At 37.9% G+C, this 23,812-nt stretch overlaps 1 protein-coding gene across 5 annotated transcripts in view; it reads right to left on the reverse strand.

Moving 5' to 3' along the window:
- The window catches only part of AFG1L (AFG1 like ATPase), a 202,865-nt gene that overhangs the window by 146,250 nt on the left and 32,803 nt on the right, over positions 1-23,812 (reverse strand). For all 5 annotated transcript variants that reach the window (XR_012033744.1, XR_012033745.1, XM_072831862.1 and 2 more), the window contains exon 2: positions 19,566-19,789. Coding sequence is in view for 3 of the 5 variants with exons in the window: in XM_072831862.1 (XP_072687963.1) it covers positions 19,566-19,789 (224 nt within the window). In the remaining 2 variants the exon portion in view is untranslated. The remainder of the gene's footprint in view (positions 1-19,565; positions 19,790-23,812) is intronic.

The raw sequence follows: 23,812 nt of genomic DNA on the forward strand, positions 1-23,812 counted from the left end.
TGTTCCTAATTTACATTTTCTCACAGTTTACCCTATTTTTCAGTTCCATTAAATTTCCTTTGTTAATGTTTTAATTTCTAACATTTGTTCTTAGGTCTCAGAAAACTCCACCCTAAATCATTCCTCAACAAATGATATTCTCCATTTCCTTCTCCCATACTTTCTCTCTCCTGCTCTGCACCCCAAGAAGCTAACCTTGCTAGCTAGCTGCTAACTGGTCTCAGCCCTTGGGACACACTAGCAGGAGATGGCAGGGAGGGAGCAGAGAAAAATCGGCCATTCCTTCCTGTTCCCTCTCTGCCTCCGAGCTGTGTCTCTGGCAAAGCTGCATCCCTCCAGGACCATCCATCAGGTCCTCATGCTACAACTCCAGCCCACTCCAGGCTCCTCCTTCAGTCCTCTATCCCTTGTTTGCTGTATTAGGCCTGCCCTGCCCATGACTATGTCATCTGGATCCAGTCTTTATTTGAAACATCTGCTGTGAATGGTTTCCTGCCAGGATGCTGATACTCACCCTACCCTTAAAATGCGCACACTTAACACTTACTAGTTGAAGGCTTGAAACTCTGAACATGAACAAGTTTCCTTAGGGACCAGTTGTAAGATTTGCTATGTTACCTATATTTTTGGAAATTTGTAAAGGAGGATGACAACACCGTCTCTAATGGGGTTTTGACAATATATTATAGATTGTTACCTGGTAAGTTTAAAGATGATGTTGGAAGGTAGTGGTAACCTATCACCTATCTCCACTAGTATAAAAGAGCAGAAGAACACTGGAATTGAACCCAAAAGACCTAGGTAAAAATGCTGGTTCTGCTACTTTACTAGCTTAGTGCCTCTGGATAAGCCATATCAACTCAACAACCTGCCATTTCCTTATCTACTAGGTGCAGGGGACGTTACAGGGGAGTTCCCACACACTACCCAGCTCTGTATAACTAATCACAAGGTCCACTCACTCATGCTCAAGACCACAAACTTCATGTTTTACTGAGGTTTTTGTTTTGTTCCCATCAAAATCTATGTACCATACCAGAAAAAAAAAAAAAAATGACACTCTTTGAAACACCTCTCTCAAAGATCCGAACACTAACGTGCACTCAAGCTGCTTCTTATCTATATAATAAACTCTATACCAAACACATAAAGAAAACATTCAAGAGCACGTAGCACAATTTCAAATATAGTCAATACACTAAGCCATAAAGGAAACCTCAATAAATTCCAAAGAATCACTGTACTCCAACCATAATGTATAAAATTAGAAATAAACGATGGAAGGATAGTAAAAATAGAAAAATCTTATCCTAAGAAATCAACCCTCCCCTCATGTCCATCCAGACTTTGGAATATTGCTGAAACAAGTCTGAAAGCCCTTCAGAGTGCGCCCTCTCACCAGTCCCTTCCTATTGCCAACAATTCTGTTTCATTGGTTAGTTCATTCTCTGTTTCTACAATAATTCTCTGGAACCTTCTCAGCTCCTTCAAGCTCTTCTACACTTCCCCCATCACTTTCAGCAGATGTCTCCCACTTCTTCTTAGAGAGAAAACAGAAGGCATTGAGGTGGAACTCCTTCAACTTCCTACATCAAACTGCAATCCCACCCATTTCAGCACCCATCTTTTCCTCTCTCCCTCTTGTAACAAAGTGAGATGATTCCTCTTCCTATGCAACTTTCTTTTCTTTTCTTTTTTTAAGATTTTATTTATTTATTTGACAGAGAGAGAAAGAGGACAAGCAGGGGAAGCAGCAGAGGGAGAGGGAGAAACAGGGAGCCCAATGCAGGGCTCCATCCCAGGACTCCAGGATCACGACCTGAGCCAAAGGCAGACGCTTAACCAGGCTCCCCTCTAAGCAACTTTCTATTTCTGGATCTCAGTTCTCACCCCCACCACCTTCTTAAGAACCATACCCATCAAATTAAATGTTTCACTTCTCTTGTATTCCTTTTCATCAACATCTTTATAAATGTGTTGCTGTGAATTTATTTTTACAATCTTTAAGTATAATGTCTTACAAGCAGGACTTAAACCCAAAAACTAAAATGGAAAAGACAGAAACATTAAAACCAGTGAAATGAAACATTTCTGGGTTTTTATTTTGGGGGGGGGGAATGCTAACAGTAAAAAGGCAAAAAAAAAATCCTGCAATATTACAGACAACAATTTTTTCCTTAGTAAACAGGAGTTTTTATAAATCGATAAGAAAACAAATGGCTTAAACATTTGAAAAAATACATTTTCTCCTCCACAATGAAAGAGATGTGTTTTAAAATAACAATGAAATACTGCCATGACAAAAACCTAAAAGTCTGAGAGAATACAGTATTGTCAAAAATGTAGGGAGACAGGCAGGCTCAAAAATTAGTAAGAATATGAATTGCTGCCATCTTTTCTTTTCTTTTTTTTTCATAGCACAGTGAATTTTAATGTCCTCCCCAAAGGGGAGGACACACAGCAGATTTCTGGAAATACCCCAAAATTCATCCAGTAATTCCACTTCTGGGTATTTATCCAAAAGAAATGAAAACACTAACTCAAAAAGATACCCCCCCCCCTTCATGTTATTGTGCCACTATTTACAACAAACAAGACATGAAAATAACCTAGGGGTGGGTATATATATATATATATATACCCCTAGGGTGTGTTATATATATATATACACACACACCCCACATTTTCTTTATCCATTTATCAGTTGGTAAATTTCTATATATATATGGATATTACTCAGGTATTAAAAAAAAAAAGGAAATCTTGCCATCTGTAACAACATGGAGGGATCTCAAGGGCTTTTTACTAAGTGAAACAAATCAGACATAAACAGACATACACGGGGGATCCCTGGGTGGCTCAGCAGTTTAGCACCTGCCTTTGGCCCAGGGCGTGATCCTGGAGTCCCAGGATCAAGTCCCGCGTCAGGCTCCCGGCATGGAGCCTGCTTCTCCCTCTGCCTGTGTCTCTGCCTCTCTCTCTCTCTCTCTCTATGTCTATCATGAATAAATAAATAAATAAATAAATAAATAAATAAATAAATAAATAAATCGAAAAGAAAAGAAAAGAAAAGAAAAGAAAAGAAAAGAAAAGAAAAGAAAAGAAAAGGAAGAAACAAACAAACAAACAAACATATACTGGGGTACCTGGCTGGCTCAACTGGAAGAGCCTGTGACTCTTGATCTCGGGGTTGTGAGATCGAGCCCCACATCAACTAGAGATTACTTAAATAAACTTTAAGAAAAAAGGGAAAGAAAAAGACGTATACTGAATGATATCAATTATCTATGGAATCTTAAAAAAAAAAAAAAAAAAAACTCCTAGAACTCTCCAGTCAGAGAGCATTCTCAAGTTTAGAATACTTACTGTTAATAACCTAAATCAAAAGAGAGAATAAGAAAAGCAGGTGTCAGAAGAATGTCATTAAAATTTTTTAAAACAGTATGACTAAACTGACAACTGTTCAATAAAGAAATATGCTGTGGGGTACCTGGGTGGCAAAGTTGGTTAGGCATCCAACTTCTGGTTTCAGCTCAGGTCACAGTCTCAGGGCGGGGAGACTGGGCTCCTCACTCAGTGTGGAGTCCAGTTGGGATTCTCTCTCCCTCTGTCCCTCCCCACTGAGCTCAAGCTCTCTCCCTCTCTCTCAAATAAATAAATAAATCTTAAAAGGGGGGAGGTACCTGGAAGGCTCAGTTGGTTAAGCGTCTACCTTCACCTCAGGTCATGATCTTGGGGTCCTGGGATGGAGGCCCACATCCAGCTCCCTACTCAGTGAGGAGTCTGCTTCTCTCTCTCTCTCAGCCCCCTCCCCGCCACTTGTGTTCTCCCTCTGTCAAACAAAATCTTAGGAAAAAAAAAAAGAGGACGGTTGATGATACCACCATTGTTTGGAGTCCTGGCTGTTATGTGTTTGGTGATATACTCCAAACCACTAAATACAGTAAAATTTATGTTTTGAAGTTTATACACAGTATTTAAAGCCCATTTCCACCCAAAGAATCTTTTGAACATGGGGTTTACATTTTAAAAAGTAAATATCCAATCATTATTCTATCAAAATGTTATGAAACATAATCAAATACAAAATGTGAATCCAAACACACACACACACACACACACACACACACACACACAGAGTTAAAGGGATATTTAGGGGACAACTTAAGAAATGTGAATGTGGGTTTCATATTTAGGGTTGCCAGATAAAATATACAATGCCCAGTTAAATGTGAATTTCAGATTAACATCAAATAATTTTTTAGTATACACATGTCCCAAATATTGCAAGAGATATACATCACTAACAAAGTATTATTTACCTGAAACCCAAATTTACTTGGACATTCTATATTTTTATTTGCTAAATCAGGCAACTATATTTTCGATAATATTATAACAATGTTAAATTTGTTGGGTGTGATAATGGTAATTCAGTTATGCAGGAGAAGGTCCTTGTTAGGACATACACAATGATGTTTTTAAGGGTCAAATGTTACTATGTTGCAACCTTCAGGTAATTAAAGAAAATACATATGTGTGTGTGTGTGTGTGTACATATATATGTACATATATTTAGAAAAAACAAATGAGGCAAAATGTCAACCATTCATGGATATAAGCAAATTGTTGAAATTTTTCAAAACAAAAAGTTGGGGGGAAATATGGTGATTATTTACTAAATTGCTTTTACTTTTTGTTTGGTGAACTGCTTTCACTTTTGAATTAAGTCTAAAATTATTCTAAAAGTATCGGCATATTTAACATTTTAGACAAGTGCTTTCAAAACTGTTGCCAAAACTATTCCTTTAACTGCTGCAAAGTAAACATTTGTCATCCTCAGGAATATTTTGATTTAATCATTTTAACTTATGTTTTGTTCCTTATATTAAAATTTTAGCATTAAAAAGTAATCCAAGGTGACTCTCATCAAACTTATAAATTTAAACAGCATGTCCTCCACCTTTTTGGGATACTACCCACCTGCTACTTCAGCATAATTTCCATTAGGACAATTAGATAATAAGGGTGATGCTTTAAAATAAAAAGGGTTGTTTTCAATTTGTTTAAAATGCAGGAATACTACTTTTCCTGTTTCTCCCCACTCCCCTCATCATTCCATTATTATCTCCAGAAATGATAGAATCAGAGACAATGATTCCAGCTGGAATGCTGAGCATAATTACATCTTTTAAAAACTAGCATTATATCATTCTCAACATAGACCACTTTCTGATAAAAGTAGATCACTTCAGGTTTCTAAGAAGATCTTTAAAAACTAAAAGACTGAACACTATATGTTAGCACCCATAAATTCTCTTTAAATGAAAATCTTTTTTTAAATGCCTTCAGCTGAATTGCAAAAGAACCCTCATAACCTAAAGTACACCAATTTGTTCAGTTTACTAGTATAATTAAGCCTATTTAAGTATCTAAATAACTAGCAAGTGTGGGGAGGGGGGGGAGCTTAAACCTCTAGAACAACCAGCATAAGAAATGGCTTAATTTCTGACTCTAACAGAGTTTGAAGATGCAAATGACTTTTTAATGCCTCATGCATTCAAGCAATAAGCATTTATAAGTGTCTATATGTGCCACTGGGAGACAAAATAACAGCCAGCAATTTCTTCAGCAAATCTTCCATGTTAATTCACTCATGATACTCTGATTCTGGACTGGCTTAGACAAAACTATGCTAGGTGTGATCTATTCCAGTCCACTACTAATTCAGATGAATGTCCTGAATTATGCTTATGCATTAATTTTCAAACCAATCTGAATTCATCCAAAAGAAAAAAAAAGGTGTGAAAAATATTCCTGATTTTTTTTTCTTTTAATATATTTATCCATTTCAGAGTGAGAAAGAGCACGAGCAGGAGGGGCAGAGGGAAAGGGAGAGAGCATCTCAAGCAGACTCCTCACTGAGGGCTCAATCCCACAACCACAAGATCAGGACCTGAGCTGAAACCAAGAGCCGGACACTCAATCGACTGAGTCACCCAAGTGCCCCAATATCCCTCATTTTGAATCTGGTTGAGGTTTCTCCTGTATTATCAAATAACTGATTCTATGGAGGGAATGAGAAAACAAACATATCCATAGAGAGGCAAATGGATCTAGAAACTCCTAGAGACACCAACACTCTCACACAGACACACAGATAGGCTGACAGCCTTCAGAGTCAGCAGAGATTGCTTTGTGCATCTTCACTGATGGCTTGGTTACTCATTTTTCATTTATTCTGCAAGCATGGATTGACCACTGAGCATCTACTTCATAGCAGGCAGTGAGCTGGGCTCTGCGACCTAAAAGACCCAGAAAACAAAGTATTTACTAAAGGAGTATTTGGTCACCAGGTGAGCAATATAAGATAAATGAGACAGAAGGATGGAGCAAGGGGTAGCCGTGGCAGACCCAGAGATGAGAGAAGGTCCTAGCCTTTTCCAAGGATTTTCAAATAGTTTGTCACAGCTGGTGCTTTAACAGCAAAGAACTAAGACAGATAAAGTGGGCAAGAGGCAGGGACTAGGTTCTTAAGGACCTTGTAGAACACACCAGTGAGTCTGTATTTCCTCCTGAGAGTACTGAGAAGTCTTAATTAAGCAGAATGGAATAATCAGATTTTGTGTTAGAAATACTGCTCTTGATACATTGGAGAATAGAATGGGAGGAAACCATAGACAAGGACACCGGCACTCACATCTCCAGGCATTCTGGTTGCCAGGTAAAAGTGTGTTTCAGGAAGAAATATTTGTGGGGGGATTCATGTGGTTCACTGAAGCAAAGACAACTGAAAGTAGAACTGTGGTGGTTTTCATTACCATGAAGAAGGTACAGATTGCCTTACATCTGTGCTTTAGGCTTCTCTTAAAGAAACTGTACACAGCATGGCAGTGTGGCTTGAAACATGTGTTCAGATCCTAATATCTGCACATTTCTAGGAGAGATGAGGGCATGGGTTGCAATTGCTCAGTTTTTCTTCCCTCATCTCTTATTTCAAAATAAAGGCTTTCACTCAGTTAAAAAAAAAAATAGTAAGCAGATTTTGCTTTACACAACTTAAACTAAATGAAGGCAAATATCTAATTCTTGAAAGGCTTAATATTGTTAAAAGGGAATAACTTCTTAGAGTTAACCTTCAAGGATGCTGCCTTCATAGAGAATCTTCAGGAATAGCAACAGTGAAGAGCTTAGGAGGGACAACTCTAAACTTCAGGCTGAAATAGATTTTATTGGAAAACAACTGAAAATAAAAGGAAAATTTAGACAATTCCAAACCAGATTAACTGGTGACTTTACAAGAAGAATGAAACTACCAGAACTTGATAAACCATAATCTATTACATCACATGGCTTTCCCAATTAGAGTGTGCCCTTCACCCAAGGGCCTTCATCTAAAAAAAGATCCCTCACCCTCTACTTAGATTCTCACCCTTGCTCCCATGCTTCCCTACCCATTGCTTCCTCCAAATCAAAGGCCTTATTGCCAGCGCATAGAAGTGAACAATTCTTAAAATGGAGACCTCTGTTTTCTTACTCCTTGAATAATTTCTGCCAAGGGATTTTTCTAGCCTGCCATCTATCCATCCTGATTTTCCTTTACTATGTAATGAATTTTCCCCCACAATCCCCACATCCTGAAAATGATAGGACTGCCTTTAGGTTTCATTCAGTCTTCACACAAACTTCCTGAACATTTTGAACCTAAGAAGAAATTTGAGACTTTTTTCATCTCCAACTTTAATTTTGAATACTCCATTTTAGTTTCAAAAATTGCTATTGTTTAATAACATAAATGGAAGTTTTATAGAATGGTTCTCAGTAGTGTTTTATAAAGTAATTATTAATCTTACTAAGTGTATTATTTACATTTTATTCTCTGTAGATAGTAAATATTACATTTAACAGAAACATTTAATAATGATTATAAGAATAATACTAAATGTATTTAATACTAAGACAGTCACATGGCCAATTCAGAAACTGGAAACATTTGATATGGTAAAGCCAGTGTCATGTGCCTACAGCAATATCTTCATTTATCTTAATAACACAAATGTGAAAGTAATTTAATATATTTTTAATTGGAATATTCTTAAACATGTTGAACACAGTATTTTAAATATAGTAATAGGAGTTCATAGTTAATACATATAAACTTAAATATATAAATAGGGGGTTTTGTGGGGTTTTTTTTCAAATTTTTTTTTTATTTATTTATGATAGTCACAGAGAGAGAGAGAGAGAGAGAGGCAGAGACACAGGCAGAGGGAGAAGCAAGCTCCATGCACCGGGAGCCCGACGTGGGATTCGATCCCGGGTCTCCAGGATCACGCCCTGGACCAAAGGCAGGCGCCAAACCGCTGCGCCACCCAGAGATCCCCTTTTGTGGGTTTTATGCTGTTGATTTTAATGTATATATCCACATTTGGAATCTGGTCCTTTAAGAGTAAATCAATAGTACTCTGATTCATAAAATTTCTTTTTAATTGAGTCAGAATTTTAAGTCTCAAGTGAAAATAAAATTCTTTTATTTAGTCAGCTCTCAAAGACTATTCCCATATGCATTTCATACCCACATGATGTTTTTTAATTCACTGAGTTATAACTGTTTATGATCATTCTTCTACTGAACAAAGTATGACTGAAATCAGTAACCATTACTCTCATTCACATCTGTATGCTCAGTCTCCAGCATGAAGCCTAGCACATAATGAGAACCAACTCTCTTTTTGTTGAATTGAATTTATATATAACAAAATTCAGGGTCCTCCAATAAGCAAAGAGATACATTTTCTAGCTAAGCATGACAGACTTTTCTCTTCTTTTTTTTTAAGATTTTATTTATTTATTTGAGAGAAAGTGAAAGAGAGAGAGAGAAGCAGGGGGAAGGGCAGAGGGAGAAGCAAACTCCCCACTGAGCAGGAAGCTGATGGGGCTCGATCCGGGGCCCTGGGATCATGACCTGAGCTAAAGGCAGACATTTAATCGACTGAGCCACCCAGGCACCCGCATGATAACCTCTGTTATAAAACAAAATGATTTGCTTTTCCCAGCTACACAACAGAACTACTTTCCCATGTCCACTCTGAAGATTTATTAATTCTCCTTTAGAAGACAAAAAAACACTCGGCTCATTATTTCCCCAGTATTTGAAATGAGTACCTTACTTTAAAAAGACAAAACATTACCGAAAGAAAGATTAAATCCAATATTAAATGGACACATAGCTACACATATAGAACTCAGAAACATCTGGCATTCATGAAAATGATTTAAGGCCAAGAAAATTCAGCTCATGGAATTTCAGAGAGAGAAAAAAATTTCCATTGCTAAAAAGTCTAAGGTACTTTCTATGCCTTTCTGAGCTCTGTGTTAATAATTTCCCCTCCTCAGTCTGTTTGTAAGAACCAAATGATGAACGAGTCTAAAACTACATTATCAAATTGTAATTCCCTCAAAATGATTTAAAAGAACCTGTCAAAATATCTAACAATTACACTTAAAAATATTTTTACTATAAACTGGCTAACTTGGATTAAATACTGACTAACTGGTTACCTACCACCCAGCTTTATCAAATCTCCATATTTTGACATACTTATTCCAAAATTTAAGTAGTAAAACGTTAGATACAGTTGAAGCCTCCCTTTGTGTCCTAACTCCTGAGAGTTAACAATCCTGATTTTGAAATCATCCCATGCATTCCATTTTAGAAGTACATTCTGATTTACTTACCCATTTTTGAGGCATCTGCTAATTATCCCCCCAAAACAGACTCTTCATCCATTCTCCTATTGCATTTTTTTCTATTTTTGATAATCCTTTATACATTCTAGATAATAATCCATAGTCAATTATTTTTGATGCAAATACTTTCTCCCAGTCTATGTTCCACCTTTTCATTTTTCCAATGATGCTTTTTTCTTGGCTAAAAGTTTTAAATTTTAGTACAGCCAAATGTATCCAGCTTTATCTTCATAATTTAGGCTTTCATATATATATATTTCTTTTCTTGAAAGACAGAGAGCTCGAGCAGGAACAGGGGGAAGAACAGAGGGAGAGAAACAAGCAGATTCCTCAATGAGCAGAAAGCGCAACATGAAGCTCTGTCCCAGGACCCTGAGACCATGACCTGAGCCAAAATCATGTCGGGTGCTTAACCAACCAAACCACCTAGGTGCCCCTATGCTTTCAATTCTTATATAAGAAATTCTACCTTTTCCCAGGTTCATAAAGATATTCCTCTATATTTCCCTCAAGAAGGTTAAGTATAGGACATTAATTCGATGTAATTTATGTTTATGTGCGTGTCTGGGTGGCTCAGTCAGCTAAGCATCTGCCTTTGACTCAGGTCATGATCCTAGAGTTCTGGGATCAAGCCCTGCATCTCTCCCTCTTCCTCGCCCTGTCCCTCCGCTCAGGTTGTCACTCTCAAATAAATGAAATATTTTTAAAATAATAATAATAACATATTTATGTTTAGAAGAAAAGGTACCTAATTTTATTTTACTTTTCACATAATCAATTGTCTGACTCCTGTTTATTGACTAGACTATCTTTTCCCCCCACTGATTTGCAGTGCCACTTCAATGGTATGTCAAGTTGTCATGCAACTTCTGAACTTCCTATTTTGTCCCATTTGTTTGCCTATGTAATGGAATACTGAATGATTCTGTTGACTAGAGTAACAGGGAATTAGATTGGAAAGCTAGATGAAGACTAAGTACAGTTCAAGTAGAGTAGTGAATATAATAATGGTCTCCCACCAGTCTTCAAAATCTGGTCAGGTAGCAGTCATCTAGGGCAGCAGTCAGTAAATCATGGCCTGTGGGCCAAACTCAACCTGACACCTGTTTTTGTAAATAAATATTTGCTGAAGTACATTTATATATAGTATTTCTGTGGCTGCTTTGATTACAATGGTAGAACTGAGTAATTGGGACAGAGATCATATGGCCCCCTAAGTCTAAAAGCCTTCCTACATGGACCTTTAAAGAAAATATTTGTCAACCCTTGATCTAGAGATCCAACTATATAATCTCAGCCTAGATTCCATGGTACTGATATCTCCTTATGACCTATATAATTTTGCTTCCATAACCAAAGTAGACAGTTCTGGGATAAAAACAAAAAAATTCTAATCCTAAACATTATGAAGTAGGCCTATACCCCTTCCTTTAAATTCACTTCAAAGGACTGATTAAAGATGTTCTCCATCTATGTTGATGGCATAATTTCACCTTAGGAATTATGACAAAACTTCAAAATGTAATTGAATACATTGGTTAATTATTCTAGAGACAGAAACAGGCCTATTACATTCTGATTCTCAAAATTCAGAATTTAAATGAATCTGGGATATGTTAGTTTTCAAAAAAACAATGTAGTATGACTCCTGATCTCACTTCTTACAGATAATGCCATCACTGGGTTAGGGCATAATGCTTTTGCTTCAGCTGTCATAAAAATTTGATATGAGAAATATTCATTTAAAAATATTCCTGGTCTTGAGGTGCCTGGGTGGCTCAGTTGGTGCAATATGTGACTATTGATCTCAGGGTCATAAGTTTAAGCCCCACCATGGATACAGATATTTTAATTAATTAATTAATTAATTAATTCCTGGTCTTTAATGAAAGTGTAGCAATAAATACTGTTCATTTTGTATTCAACATTGCTTATGATTTTCTAATGGATAAAAGGATCAGGGAAATTTTGCCCAAATCATGCTGTTCAATGTACTTTACCTATAGGAAATGCCTGTTCTAAGAAGAGGAATGGAGAGAATAAGTGCTCAGTCCATTAGGTGGAAGAGAGAAGGGGAAAACTGAGAAAAACAGCAAATGGCTTAGTCTTGGATAAATAACTAAAGGGATTCAGATCAGGCCTCCCACATTGTCTAAAAGGCCACAGCTAGCATTCCAGGTATCCTGCTCATAGCCTCCAAATGCTAGAAGCCAGAACAAAAAAAACATCAAGACCTTAGATTAGCTGACTTTAAAGGCAGGACAGGTCTTTTCTATGTGATATACACATTGTTCTTAGGAGGGTAAGTAGAGACATCCAAATAAAAGATGATAGGATGTAAAAGGGAGTTGGAAATAATTTCTCATTAGGGAAACACTGAAAATTATTTTGTAGAGAGCAGGAGGAAAAGGAAAGAATATTGTGCCTTCCACTCCTATTTCCAGGTCTCTTGGGCTATGATGTCGCCTCTCAAAAGATGGAAAAACCCGGCTGTCTGTATAGCCCTGATTAATGGAAACAGAGATTTTCAGAATAGCTCTACACTCTATTTAATTCTCTCCCTCCCTGACTCTAGAAATGCTTGATTTGGCTGTGTAAAAGTAATTCTAATTATAGTGATTTACATGAACTACTTACCATTTATGCCTAATTACCTCACAGCACAATAACAATTATGCATACATTAAATGTGTCAGATTAACCTGGTTGTAAGTTTTATTTGATAACAAAGGTAAAGTGTTCATAAATGCTCATTCCTCATAGTTTGTTGTTTCAATAGCATGGTCATCTGCTCATAATTTTTTTCAAAATTTTATTAGAGAAAACACTGTTATACAGGTAGGAAAAACTGCCTGGTAGACTGCCACCAGTTTTACCCTCATCAAGAATTCAGACATTTTGTGAAGGGGCATTTTAATATTATAGTTTAGCCTTACAGCAAGTTTCTTAGGAGTACAATGAAAAAAAAAAGTACATTCACTGTAATGAATGTTTAAAATTCTGCATTAAAAACAATTGCACAAGCGGCACCTGGGTGGATCAGTTGGTTAAGCCCACAACTCCTGGTTTCCACTCAAGATTGAGACTGAGCCCCACATCAGGCTCCACACTTAGCACAGAGTCTGCTTGAGATACTCTCTCCTTCATCCTTTGCCCCTCTCACTTGTGTACTCTCTCTCTCTCTAAAATAAATAAATCTTTTTAAAAAATGCTCAAGGGCCCCTGTATGGCTCAGCTGGTCCTTTTATGCCCCTGTACGGTGCAGCTCTTTACCTCAGGGTCATGAGTTCGAGCCCCACACTGGGCATAAAGCTGACATTAAAAGGAAAAACACACACACACACACAAATGCCCATATTGCTAAGTGAAATATGTCAGACAGAGAAAGACAAATGCTGTATTTTCTCTAAAAACGTCAAATTTGTAGAATGATGGTTACTGGGGGCTGTGGGCAATGACAAGATATTGGTCAAAGAGTACAAAGTGCCAGCTATAAGATGAATAAGTTCTGGGGATCCATGTACAGTATGGGGACTAAAAATTAACTAAAAAATAAACAGTATGGAGGTCCCTCAAGAAGGTAAAAGTAGAGGTACCCTATGACCCAGCAATTGTATTATTAGATATTTACCCAAAGGATACAAGCATAGTGATTCAAAGGGGCACCTGCACCCCAATGTTTAGAGCATTGATGTCTACAACAATCAAACTATGGAAAGAGCCCAGATGTCTATCAACAGATGAATGGATAAAGAAGATGTGGCATACATACATACATACACCACACACACACATATGCATACATGCACTGGAATATTACTCAACCATCAAAAAGAATGAAATCTTGCCATTTGCAATGACATGGATGGAGCTAGAGAGTATTATGCTAAGCAAAATAAGTCAGAAAAAGACATATATCATATGTGGAATTTAAGAAACAAAACCGATGAACACAGGGAAAGGGAGAGATAAATAAGATGGAAACAGAGTGAGACAAACCATAAGAGACTCTTAACTATAGAAACAAACTGAGGGTTGCTGGAGGGGAGGTGGGTGGTGGATGGGGTAACTAGGTGATGGGCATTAAGGGGAGCACTTGATAGAATGAGCATTGGGTATTTTATGCAACTGATGAACCTCTAATTCTACCTGTGAAACTAATACACTACTGTTAATTAAACTGAATTTAAATTAAAATTTTTTTAAAAAGAAAAAATTATATACTCAAAAGTAGTTAAGACAGTAGGTCCTAAATGTTTTCACCATTAAAAAAATGGTAATTATGTGAAAGGATGCAGATATTAACTAACCTTATTGTGATAATCATTTTGCAATACATGAGTATCAAATTATCACTTTGTATCCCTTGAACTGTAATTTCTCAATAAGCTTAGAGAAAAAAATAAAATCATAAATATTAGTTCCCAAAATCAACAAATCTAAAAATAAAGTTCTCCTTTCACTAAAACAACCTAGTAGCCCAAGTTTTCCTTCTCTGATTTTTAGAAGAAATAGGTCTCACAATTATATGGTCAATCAATCTTTGACATAGCAAGAAAGAATATCCAATCTCTTAAAGATAGCCTCTTCAACAAATGGTGGTGGGAAAACTGGATACCTACGTGCAAAAGAATGAAAATGGACCACTTTCTTATGCCATACACAAAAAATAGACTCAAAATGGAAGACCTAAATGTGAGAAAGGAAACCACCAAAATCCTAAAGAGCACAACAGTAACCTCTTTGACACCAGCCATAGCAACTTCTTACTAGATAGGTCTTCTAACACAAGGGAAACAAAAGCAAAAATAAACTGGGACTTCATTAAAATAAAAAGCTCTGCACAGTGAAAGAAACAATCAACAAAACTAAAAAGCAACCTACAGAATGAGAGAAGATATTTACAAATGACATGTCCAATAAAGGGTTAGTATCCAAAATACATGAAGAACTTATCAAACTCAACATCAAAAAAACAAATAATCCAGCTAAAAAATGGGCAGAAGACATGAACAGACATTTTTCCAAAGATGATATCCAGATGGCCAATAGGCCCATAAAAAGATATTCAACATCACTCATCATCAGGGAAATACAAATCAACACTACAATGAGATATCCCCTCAGACCAGTCAGAATGGCTAAAATTAACAACACAGGAAACAACAGGTGTTGGCGAGGATGTGGATAAAGGGGAACACTCTTACACTGTTGGTGGGAATGCAAACTGGTGCAGCCACTCTAGAAAACAGTATGGAGTTTTCTTAAAAAGTTAAAAAGAGATCTACACTATGATCCAACAATAGCACTAGTAGGTATCTACCCAACAGATACAAAAATACTAATCCAAAGGGATACATGCATCCTGAGGTTTATAACATTATCAGCAAATGCCAAATTATGGAAAGAGCCCAAATGTCCATCAAGTGACAAATGGGTAAAGAGCAGTGGTATGTTTATACAATGGAATATTACTCAGCTATAAAAAAGAATGAAATCTTGACATTTGCTATGATGTGGATGGAGCTAAAGAGTATAATGCTAAGCAAAATAAGTCAGAGAAAGATAAATACCATATGATTTCACTCATGTGTGGAATTTAAAAAACGAGTAAACATTGGCAAAAAAAAAAAAAAGAGGCAAACCAAGAAATAGACTCATAACTATAGAGAACAATCTGATAGTTACCAAAGGGGATGGAAAAGGGTGATGAGTTAAATAAGGGATGGGGATTAAGAAGGGCATGTGCTGTGATGAGCACCAGGTATTGTACATAAGTGTTGAATCACTAAATTCTACACCTGAAACTAATATTACGCTGTATGCTAATTAACTGGAATTTAAATTAAAATTTGAAAAAGGAATAGGTCTGTGGCATCTTTACAATTTTCAAAAACTAAAGCTTTTAAGCAGTCTCTCCTATGCTGTGCTGTCTGTCCACTGCTCCCTTCTGGTGTATTCAATAAACTTTTATCTCCTTTGTTCTGCCTTGGGTGAATTCTTTCATTGCCTGCACTGCCAGTTTCCACCTGACCAGCTGCCCCACAGTGGACCTCCCATCTGATCCAAAGAGGCACCACAGTTGGTGGCCTATATGGGGAGACTTTGTGCTTCCACCCCCAAGCCAAGGTTACTCCTAGATGAGGATCCAAAGCCCCAGAGAGGAACCAGCTAGATCGCCTTAGGGAAGCTTTCTTCCCTCTCCTTTCTCTTTTTGGCCTTCCAGGGGTCAAACCCTAGTACTCCTCAGACAACTAAAGGTCTCTAGCCAGGGTGGCTCCCTGGTCTGAAGGTCTGAGGGAAAACAGGTCATATTGCCATGCTTATGAGGTTCAATAAACTTCTATCTCCTTAACAAACAAATACACAAAAACTAAAGCTTTTATCTATGTTTTACTCAAATTATATTAGATGTTTGGGTCTCTTTCAATGTCAAAGATTTAGCAAGCTTAAGGGACTACAGGGCAAATACTACCATAAAGAAATGCTAATCTATCTACAAAAGACTTATTCACATATACATTAGGATTTAACAAATATGAGCTTTCATTAGACACATTTAAAACTACCTGAGAAGGGATCCTGGGTGGCTCAGCGGTTTTTAGCACCCGCCTTCGGCCCAGGGCATAATCCTGGAGTCCCGGATCGAGTCCCACATCGGGCTCCCTACATGGAGCCTGCTTCTCTCTCTGCCTGTGTCTCTGCCTTTCTCTCTCACTGTCATAATTGAATAAATAAAATCTTAAAAAAAAAGATAAAATAAAATAAAACTACCTGAGATGTCAAATCTCTTATATCAGATTACAACTACACATTAAAACCAGAGATTCTACATAGTAAATATTATATTTACTTACTGCTAAATAATTGTAAATTTACCAAGCAGACCCATCATTGCCAATTCAGAAATCACAGGAGGAAGTGTGGGAGAAAAGCCCTGAGAAGAGCCAAATAATAATTTTATGAGAAAAGCGAAACAATAATTTTAAAGAAAAAAAAAACATGTTGTTGAACTGGCAGCCAGATATATTAATGATTAAAGGCTACTTTTCACTGGATATAAGTTCACAAATCACAGTAAGATGAGCCCTACAGATGATACAGAGTAGAGAGGAGGGGGAAAAAAAGGACCGTATTTCTAAAAGGACCAGAAAGAGAATAAAACAGAAAATTCATGAAAGCAATTTAACTCTCAGATAACCAAAACCCCAGTTAAGTAAAACATCCTGCCTCCTGGCTATGACACGTAACCAAGCCAATGTTTTATTTGGAAGACCATCTGTATTACAAACTATAATTAGGTACACAGTACATAAGCAGTCTATGCTTTGCAAATTTTTAGTTCTTTCCAGTATTGTGGTAATACTGGAAGATGAAGAAAGGGTGCCCATTGAAAGGGATAAATTCCTTATTATTTCCTATAAGAAGTGCTGGACTGGCCAATCACATTAGCCACCACACTCACAGTCTACTTCTGAGGGAACCACTATAATCACCAGAGCCCTGAATGGTACCTGAGGCAGAGATCTGATCTTTACCCTGAATCATGGCCTCCAAGAGACTCAGTATGAAAGCTTTGCCCAAACAGGGATAAAGTGATTGGGTTTCCTATCAGATTCTAACTGAGGAATTTAAACCACAGACATAGGAAGAGAATTAATAAATGGGCAGAACAAACTGAAGTAGAAACAGACATGGGGAAGGAACAACATAGTAAGCAAATTACATGAGTGACAGAGCACTGGAGCAAGAATCAGCAGGTACCTGTTACCACTGCCAGTCAAGTCATCAACACTTTCAGAACCACTGATGCAAAGCCTCAGGCTCTGGCTCCGGGAGGCCTGGCTGTATCGTGGAGATGGCCTTCACTGCTATTTGCATATGTAGTCTTATTTTAAATCTCCATCTCTTGTAACTTAAATGAATCCTCAGTCCATTTAACCAAAAGATTTGTTAATTCAATGACAGCGTTTTTCTTTCTTATAAAAATACAACTATGTAAGTATATGCTAAAGTGCTTTTTTAAAAGTAAAATTACTTTGATTAGAGTTTTAAATAAAGTACTACTAACACATATATTACCTTTTCTCTAAAGACCTCATAATAATAGAATGTTTGTACATGAGGGAGGATGGTTGGCCAGTCAATTAAAAGAAAACTAGTGTCTTCAGTTGAACCATATTCTAACTCTTCTTCTATTAATATCCCTCATAATTTGAAGAGGACATAATTGATGACAATGGCTTTTATAATGGGATAAGGAATGGGAGTTTTCCTGTTGTCTCAGAATTTCAGCAAAAGCTCAAAGCTAAGGACAAGGAAAAACAAGTATTTAAAAAAAAAAGAAGAAGAAGAAGAAGTATTAGTCATACCGATGCAGGAATTACTTTAAAAAGAAAAAAGCAGCAAAAACAGCCCCAAAGTCAAAGTGGAACTGAAGAAAGTAATCAAGGTAGAAAGCCATTAGCTAAGTAAGGAATGTTGTGGCACCTACCCCAGATAAACCTCACAGCAAGAGCAAAAGCGAGTGGTCTCCAAGGGAAGCAACCAAAGAGATTAGGAGTGAGTGTAAGACGAGATGGGTATCCCCCTCTCCAGCTGGATGCCTGTTTTGGGGAGGAAATCCAAAGGCAGTTACTAAAGCAAGCTATGGAAGTGTCCATGGAAGAACCTTACATAGGTCTCCAAGAGGCTGACTGAAGCTAGAGTAGGGACTGGAGAAAGGAGATGTTAGGCTTCCTGTAGCCTAAATAGACACCATAAAAAGGTATAGTGGCTAGAACTGTCCTGACAGGAGCCCATTCAAGAAGGTTAAGTGTAAAGGCAAGGGGGACCAGCAAAATGCAGTGGTGCAAGGTGTTCAACTAGAGGCATAAGAGGTCCAAAAGTGGAGCAGTGGGGAGGTCTCCATGGGAGTCCAAAAGAACCCACCAGTGTGCCCCTCCACAAAGCTCTAGCATGTGAGTGTCTACCACACAAAAGGCCCTTAACTGTTTACTTAAGACTTTGCTGTTTTATTCCCATCTTCCATCCCCTTATTCTGACCCTAGAGAAGCCAAGCAAGCAGAGAGAGGAGGAGGAGGAGGGAAAGGAGAAGAACAAATCACTCCACCTTCTGCATTGCTGATCCTGGGACAGGCCTGAGCTAGAGGAAGGGAAAATTTTTAAATTGTACAATTTTCATTTAGACTAGATGGCATCAATCATTACCTAAATATGAAGCTATCTGAATCCCTCCAAAGGTAAAAGAGAGCTATGGAGCATCAAGAATCCTGATTCCCATCAGGAATGGGGATCTAACACAGCTTGTTTAAAGGAACTGAAAAGGGGCACCTGTGTGGCTCAGTCCCCTGGGTGTCTGCCTTCAGGTCAGGATCCCAGAATCCTGGGATGGAGCCTCGAGTCAGGCTCCCTGCTCAGTGTAGGGCTGGCTTCTCCCTCTCCCCCTGCCCCTTCCACCTATTCAAACTCTCTCAAATAAATAAAATCATTTTTTTAAAGATTTTATTTATTTATTCATGTAGATACACAGAAGGAGGCAGAGAAGGAGAAGAGGGAGAAGGAGAAGCAAACTCCCTGTAGGGAGCCTGATATGGGTTTTGATCCCAGTATCAAGGACTCAATCATGACCAGAGCCAAAGGCAGACACTCAACCACTGAGCTACCCAGGCACCCTTCAAACAAATAAAATCTTTTAAAAAAGGAACTGGTGAGAAATTTCAAGCAGTTTCATGATCGTATTGACTGCATTTAATCCATTTAATAAAATGCTTACACTTTTAACTGTTCCGTCTTTAATATCACACAAACCTTACCTTTGAAAAAAGGCCTCCCGCGTCTATACTGTATCCTTTAAGATCCTCATGTAATTTCTGCAAACACTGTATGACTCTTCTTTGATGCTTATCATCCTTCAGCTCATGAGCTTTGATCAGAAAGTCATAGTGATCCAGTGGTCCATGGCAAATAGCCAAAGCTTTTGAATAAACCTCTGTAGCAGCAGTTGAAGACGAAATCTCAGGTGTCTGAACTGTATAGGCTACAAACAAAAATATATATAAAATTTTAGACTTTCTTAAATGAAGATATTTCATAGTACTCCACATGTTTCTTAATAGTCACATTAAAACCTTTCAGTTACAAGTATGTGTATGTGAGCAGTTATTGTAAATCTCATTTTGATATAAATAAAACATTTTAGGGTGCCTGGCTGGCTCAGTCAGCGGAGTGCGCAACTCTTGATCTCAGGGTCATGAGTTCGAGCCCCACCTTGGGCGTGGAGCCTACTTAAAAAGAAAATCAAAAGATAAAACACACTTCGATCAATGAATATAATTATCTCATTTTAATAAAAGGGAGCAAACCCCAAACCTATAAGCTATCATTGCAACTCCTCTTCTAGAAAACCTAACCTTCCATAGAGTCTTGGCTTTACCTCCACTCCATTAAATGGGCCACCTGATTCATCAGATCCTTCCCCACAGCAGGGCTGGCACCTTTGAGTTTCACCAACTTCTGGTTCTTGAGTACCAAAGCAGAGACACAGAGACTATCACAAAGGATTTTCTACTGCCCCTTTATTCCCTATCCAAAACTACACAGCATTCAGATATTTGATTTCAACACTTATAGGATTCCTTTCCTTTTCTGTAACTTTTAAGTTGAACACAAAGAGTTGAAACACAACTGTGCCTGTTTCAAAACAGTGAGGTTTTCTGATCCTTTTTTAGCCTCTCCTGGGAGAGAAATGATTGGCCATAGCAAGACCAAACATAATTCTATTCCTTATCTGGGCCAGGTGCAATGAGCAAGTAACTCCCTTTCTATTTTTATTATTATTTACTCTTTTGTTGAAATATAATTGATATATACTGTTATATTAGTTTCCAGTGGATAACACAGTGATTCAACAATTCTATACCTTAAACGTTCTCACCACAGTAAGTGTAGTTACCATCTGTCATCATACAAAGTTATTATAATATTATTGACTACCTCTCTCTGCATTTTTTAGAAGCAACAATAAACAGCAGCAAACTGGCACATTTTTAGACAGGGCTGGCACCCTTCTTTAAGTTAAAGATTTTACAAAAATATGTTGCCAGTATTATCCTTGTTTCATTGAATATCATGTTTCCTTTGTTTCAGTAACATGAAAATTACTTACTTGGGGGAAAAAATTAACAGGCTGTGTTATTTCCATCTTTTTCTGAAGAAAGGAAAGAAAATTCTAAATAAACAATGAGTGTTGGGGATAGGGCAGGGTTGTCTTCTAATAACTATTCTTCCTTTCTGACCAGAAGTTTTAGCTGGGTATGAGGCTGCCCAGTTAAATAACCCATTTCTGGCCTCTCAAGCAGCCAGGCACAGCCATATGACCAGTTCTAACCAACAGGATGTGAACAGAAACATGTGCAGCTCTGGTACATTCCCTTAAAGAGGAAGGCATGCCCTGCTTCCCATTCTCCCCTTCTTCTAATTGGAATGTAAGTGTGCTGCCTGCAGCTGGGAGAGACAACCTGGCAAGGGGAGGCCCACAGAATGCTGAGCAAAGCAGAGCAAAGTTCTCCAACACTGCTGAGCTGCCAAACCAGCTTGGACCACCTAACTGGATTTTTATGTAAAAGATTAATAAACTTCTATCTTGCTCTTCAACCAGTTCCTCAATCACCCATTAACACTACTCGCTTTATATAGCAAATACTCTATAATCATCCCCCTCCTGCTCTTCCTCATGCTACCATCCTAGCTGGGGCTCTATGATCTCTGGTTTGGCCTCCTTGCCTCCGATCACCTCCACTGCCCCAAATTTACCACTACCACAATCTGTAAAATATCTTTCATCAACTACAGAGATGATCTTGCTAAAATCCAAACTGTGATTGTATTAACATTTTTCTTAGAACTCATCTCATTGTTTAAAGGAGTAGTTTTCAAAGATAATTTTAACAGTAGGGATCCCTGGGTGGCGCAGCGGTTTGGCGCCTGCCTTTGGCCCAGGGCGCGATCCTGGAGACCCGGGATCGAGTCCCACGTCGGGCTCCCGGTGCATGGAGCCTGCTTCTCCCTCTGCCTGTGTCTCTGCCTCTCTCTCTCTATCTGTGTGTGACTATCATAAATAAATAAAAATTAAAAAAAAATATTTAAAACAGTAGCACTTTATGTGTGTGTATATATATATATATATATATATATATATATATATATATACAAAACCTTCCATGCAATCTTAAATTGATTAAAGAGAAAACTGGGAGAGGAGGTACAAAGTCCCACCCTCTTCCCATCTCCCTCATTTCTACAACTGTACCACCCCCACTTCCAAAGAAGCCTGAAGCCACTTTCCACTTTTTGAATCACTTTAAGTATAAACAGTGTACAGAAATGAGCACAGCAGGCCTGAGATTATGTTCTTAGAAAGGTCTGCTCACAAGGTGGACTCTTGGCTGGGAACTTGGATTCCAAGAGGGTTCCCACTATTCCCAGAAATAGAAAGAACAACTTACTGTGCCTAAACTGTTTGTACCATGTACAAGTTATGTGGTTTATGCTGAACACTTAGTTTCCTTCTATGTGGCCAGAATTTTGGTACATGCTAGGCAAAGAGTAGCTATGTGACTACACCACCCCCCACTACCCTAGGTATTGGGTCTTTAATGAGCTTCTCTAATAGATAATGTTTCACATTTGTTGTCACAGTTCATTGCTAGAGAAATTAAACATGTCTATGTGACTCTACTAGGAGAAGACTCTTAGAAGCCTGCACCTAATTTCTTCCAGACTTTGTTCCACATGTCTTTCCCTTTTGCTAATTGTGTTTGTACCCTTTTGCTGTAATAATTCACAGCCATGAGTACAACTATATGAGTCTTGTGAATCCTCCCTAGCAAATCACCAAAACTGGAGGTAGTTTTGGGGATCCCCAAACAGAGTGTCCTCATTCTGGGGTTCAAGAAATTTGTAATAGGGCCCCAGCCTGCATTTCCAGAGTACTCTCCAAAAGATAGCCACTGAAACAAGAAATGATTATCTACAACAGGCAATGTGTAAAGGAGTAATAAGAGAATATCAGGGGGGTTTTATATTATTATTTTAAATGACAGCGGAGTGGCAAAAAATTGCAGCAGTAATGTATCAAGATTAACTGGCATTAACAAGTAAAATGAATTTGGGTACAGAGAAACTGGTTATGAAACTATTCTAACTGGGAAACAATCAAGGCCTAAATTATGATGGGCAATAGCAGAAATGTCAGGAAACTGGTTAGAATGGAAAATACAAAGGTAGATTCAATAATGTGAGTTGCCTTCTAGTCAAGTGGATTGCTTACTGTGTCTCAAATACTTTCGATTCTTTCATTTCATAGTTATGCCAGAAGATACTCCTCAGCCTTGATATTCCTTTTAACAATCATAAAATATCTCATTTTTATTTTTTAAATTTATTTATTCATGAGAGACACAGAGAGAGAGGCAGAGACACAGGCAGAGGGAGAAGAAGGCTCCCTGCAGGGAGCCTGATGTAAGACTCAATCCCAGGACCCCGGGATTACACTGAACCAAAGGCAGTCACTCAACCACTGCCTAGTGGTGCCTCTAAATATCTAATTTTGAAAGTCAGTCATTGGAAAGATCAGGACTACAGGCAAAGTACGTTGTTTCTTTTTGCATCTGCTTTAGAGAGGCTTAATATTCTTGGCTTCTACTTTTATTTTTTACGAGCCTAACATCTTTATTTAGTAGTATACACTTCGTTTGCATTTTTCAAAAAAAGAAAATCAATGCACACTGAAGACATCACTTTAGCTAACCAGCAGACATAAAAAGAGAAACAGCGGTTATCCGGTTGCGCATATAAGGAGGCTGAAAGTTGCCACTCCATCCCAACAATGAAAAACTGAACAGACTGAAAAAACCAACATCTCTTCTCAGGTCCATAAGAAAAGGGCAGGATGCCGGGCAAACTGCTGCCGCAAGATTAAAGAGAAAGATTGGCAAATACAGAGAGTAATGGCTTATGAGAACAGAGACTCACAAGTGGAAACCAGGCAGGAAAACCTGAA

This window comes from Canis lupus, chromosome 7 (genome assembly GCF_048164855.1).
Source record: "Canis lupus baileyi chromosome 7, mCanLup2.hap1, whole genome shotgun sequence".
Lineage (NCBI taxonomy): Eukaryota > Metazoa > Chordata > Mammalia > Carnivora > Canidae > Canis > Canis lupus.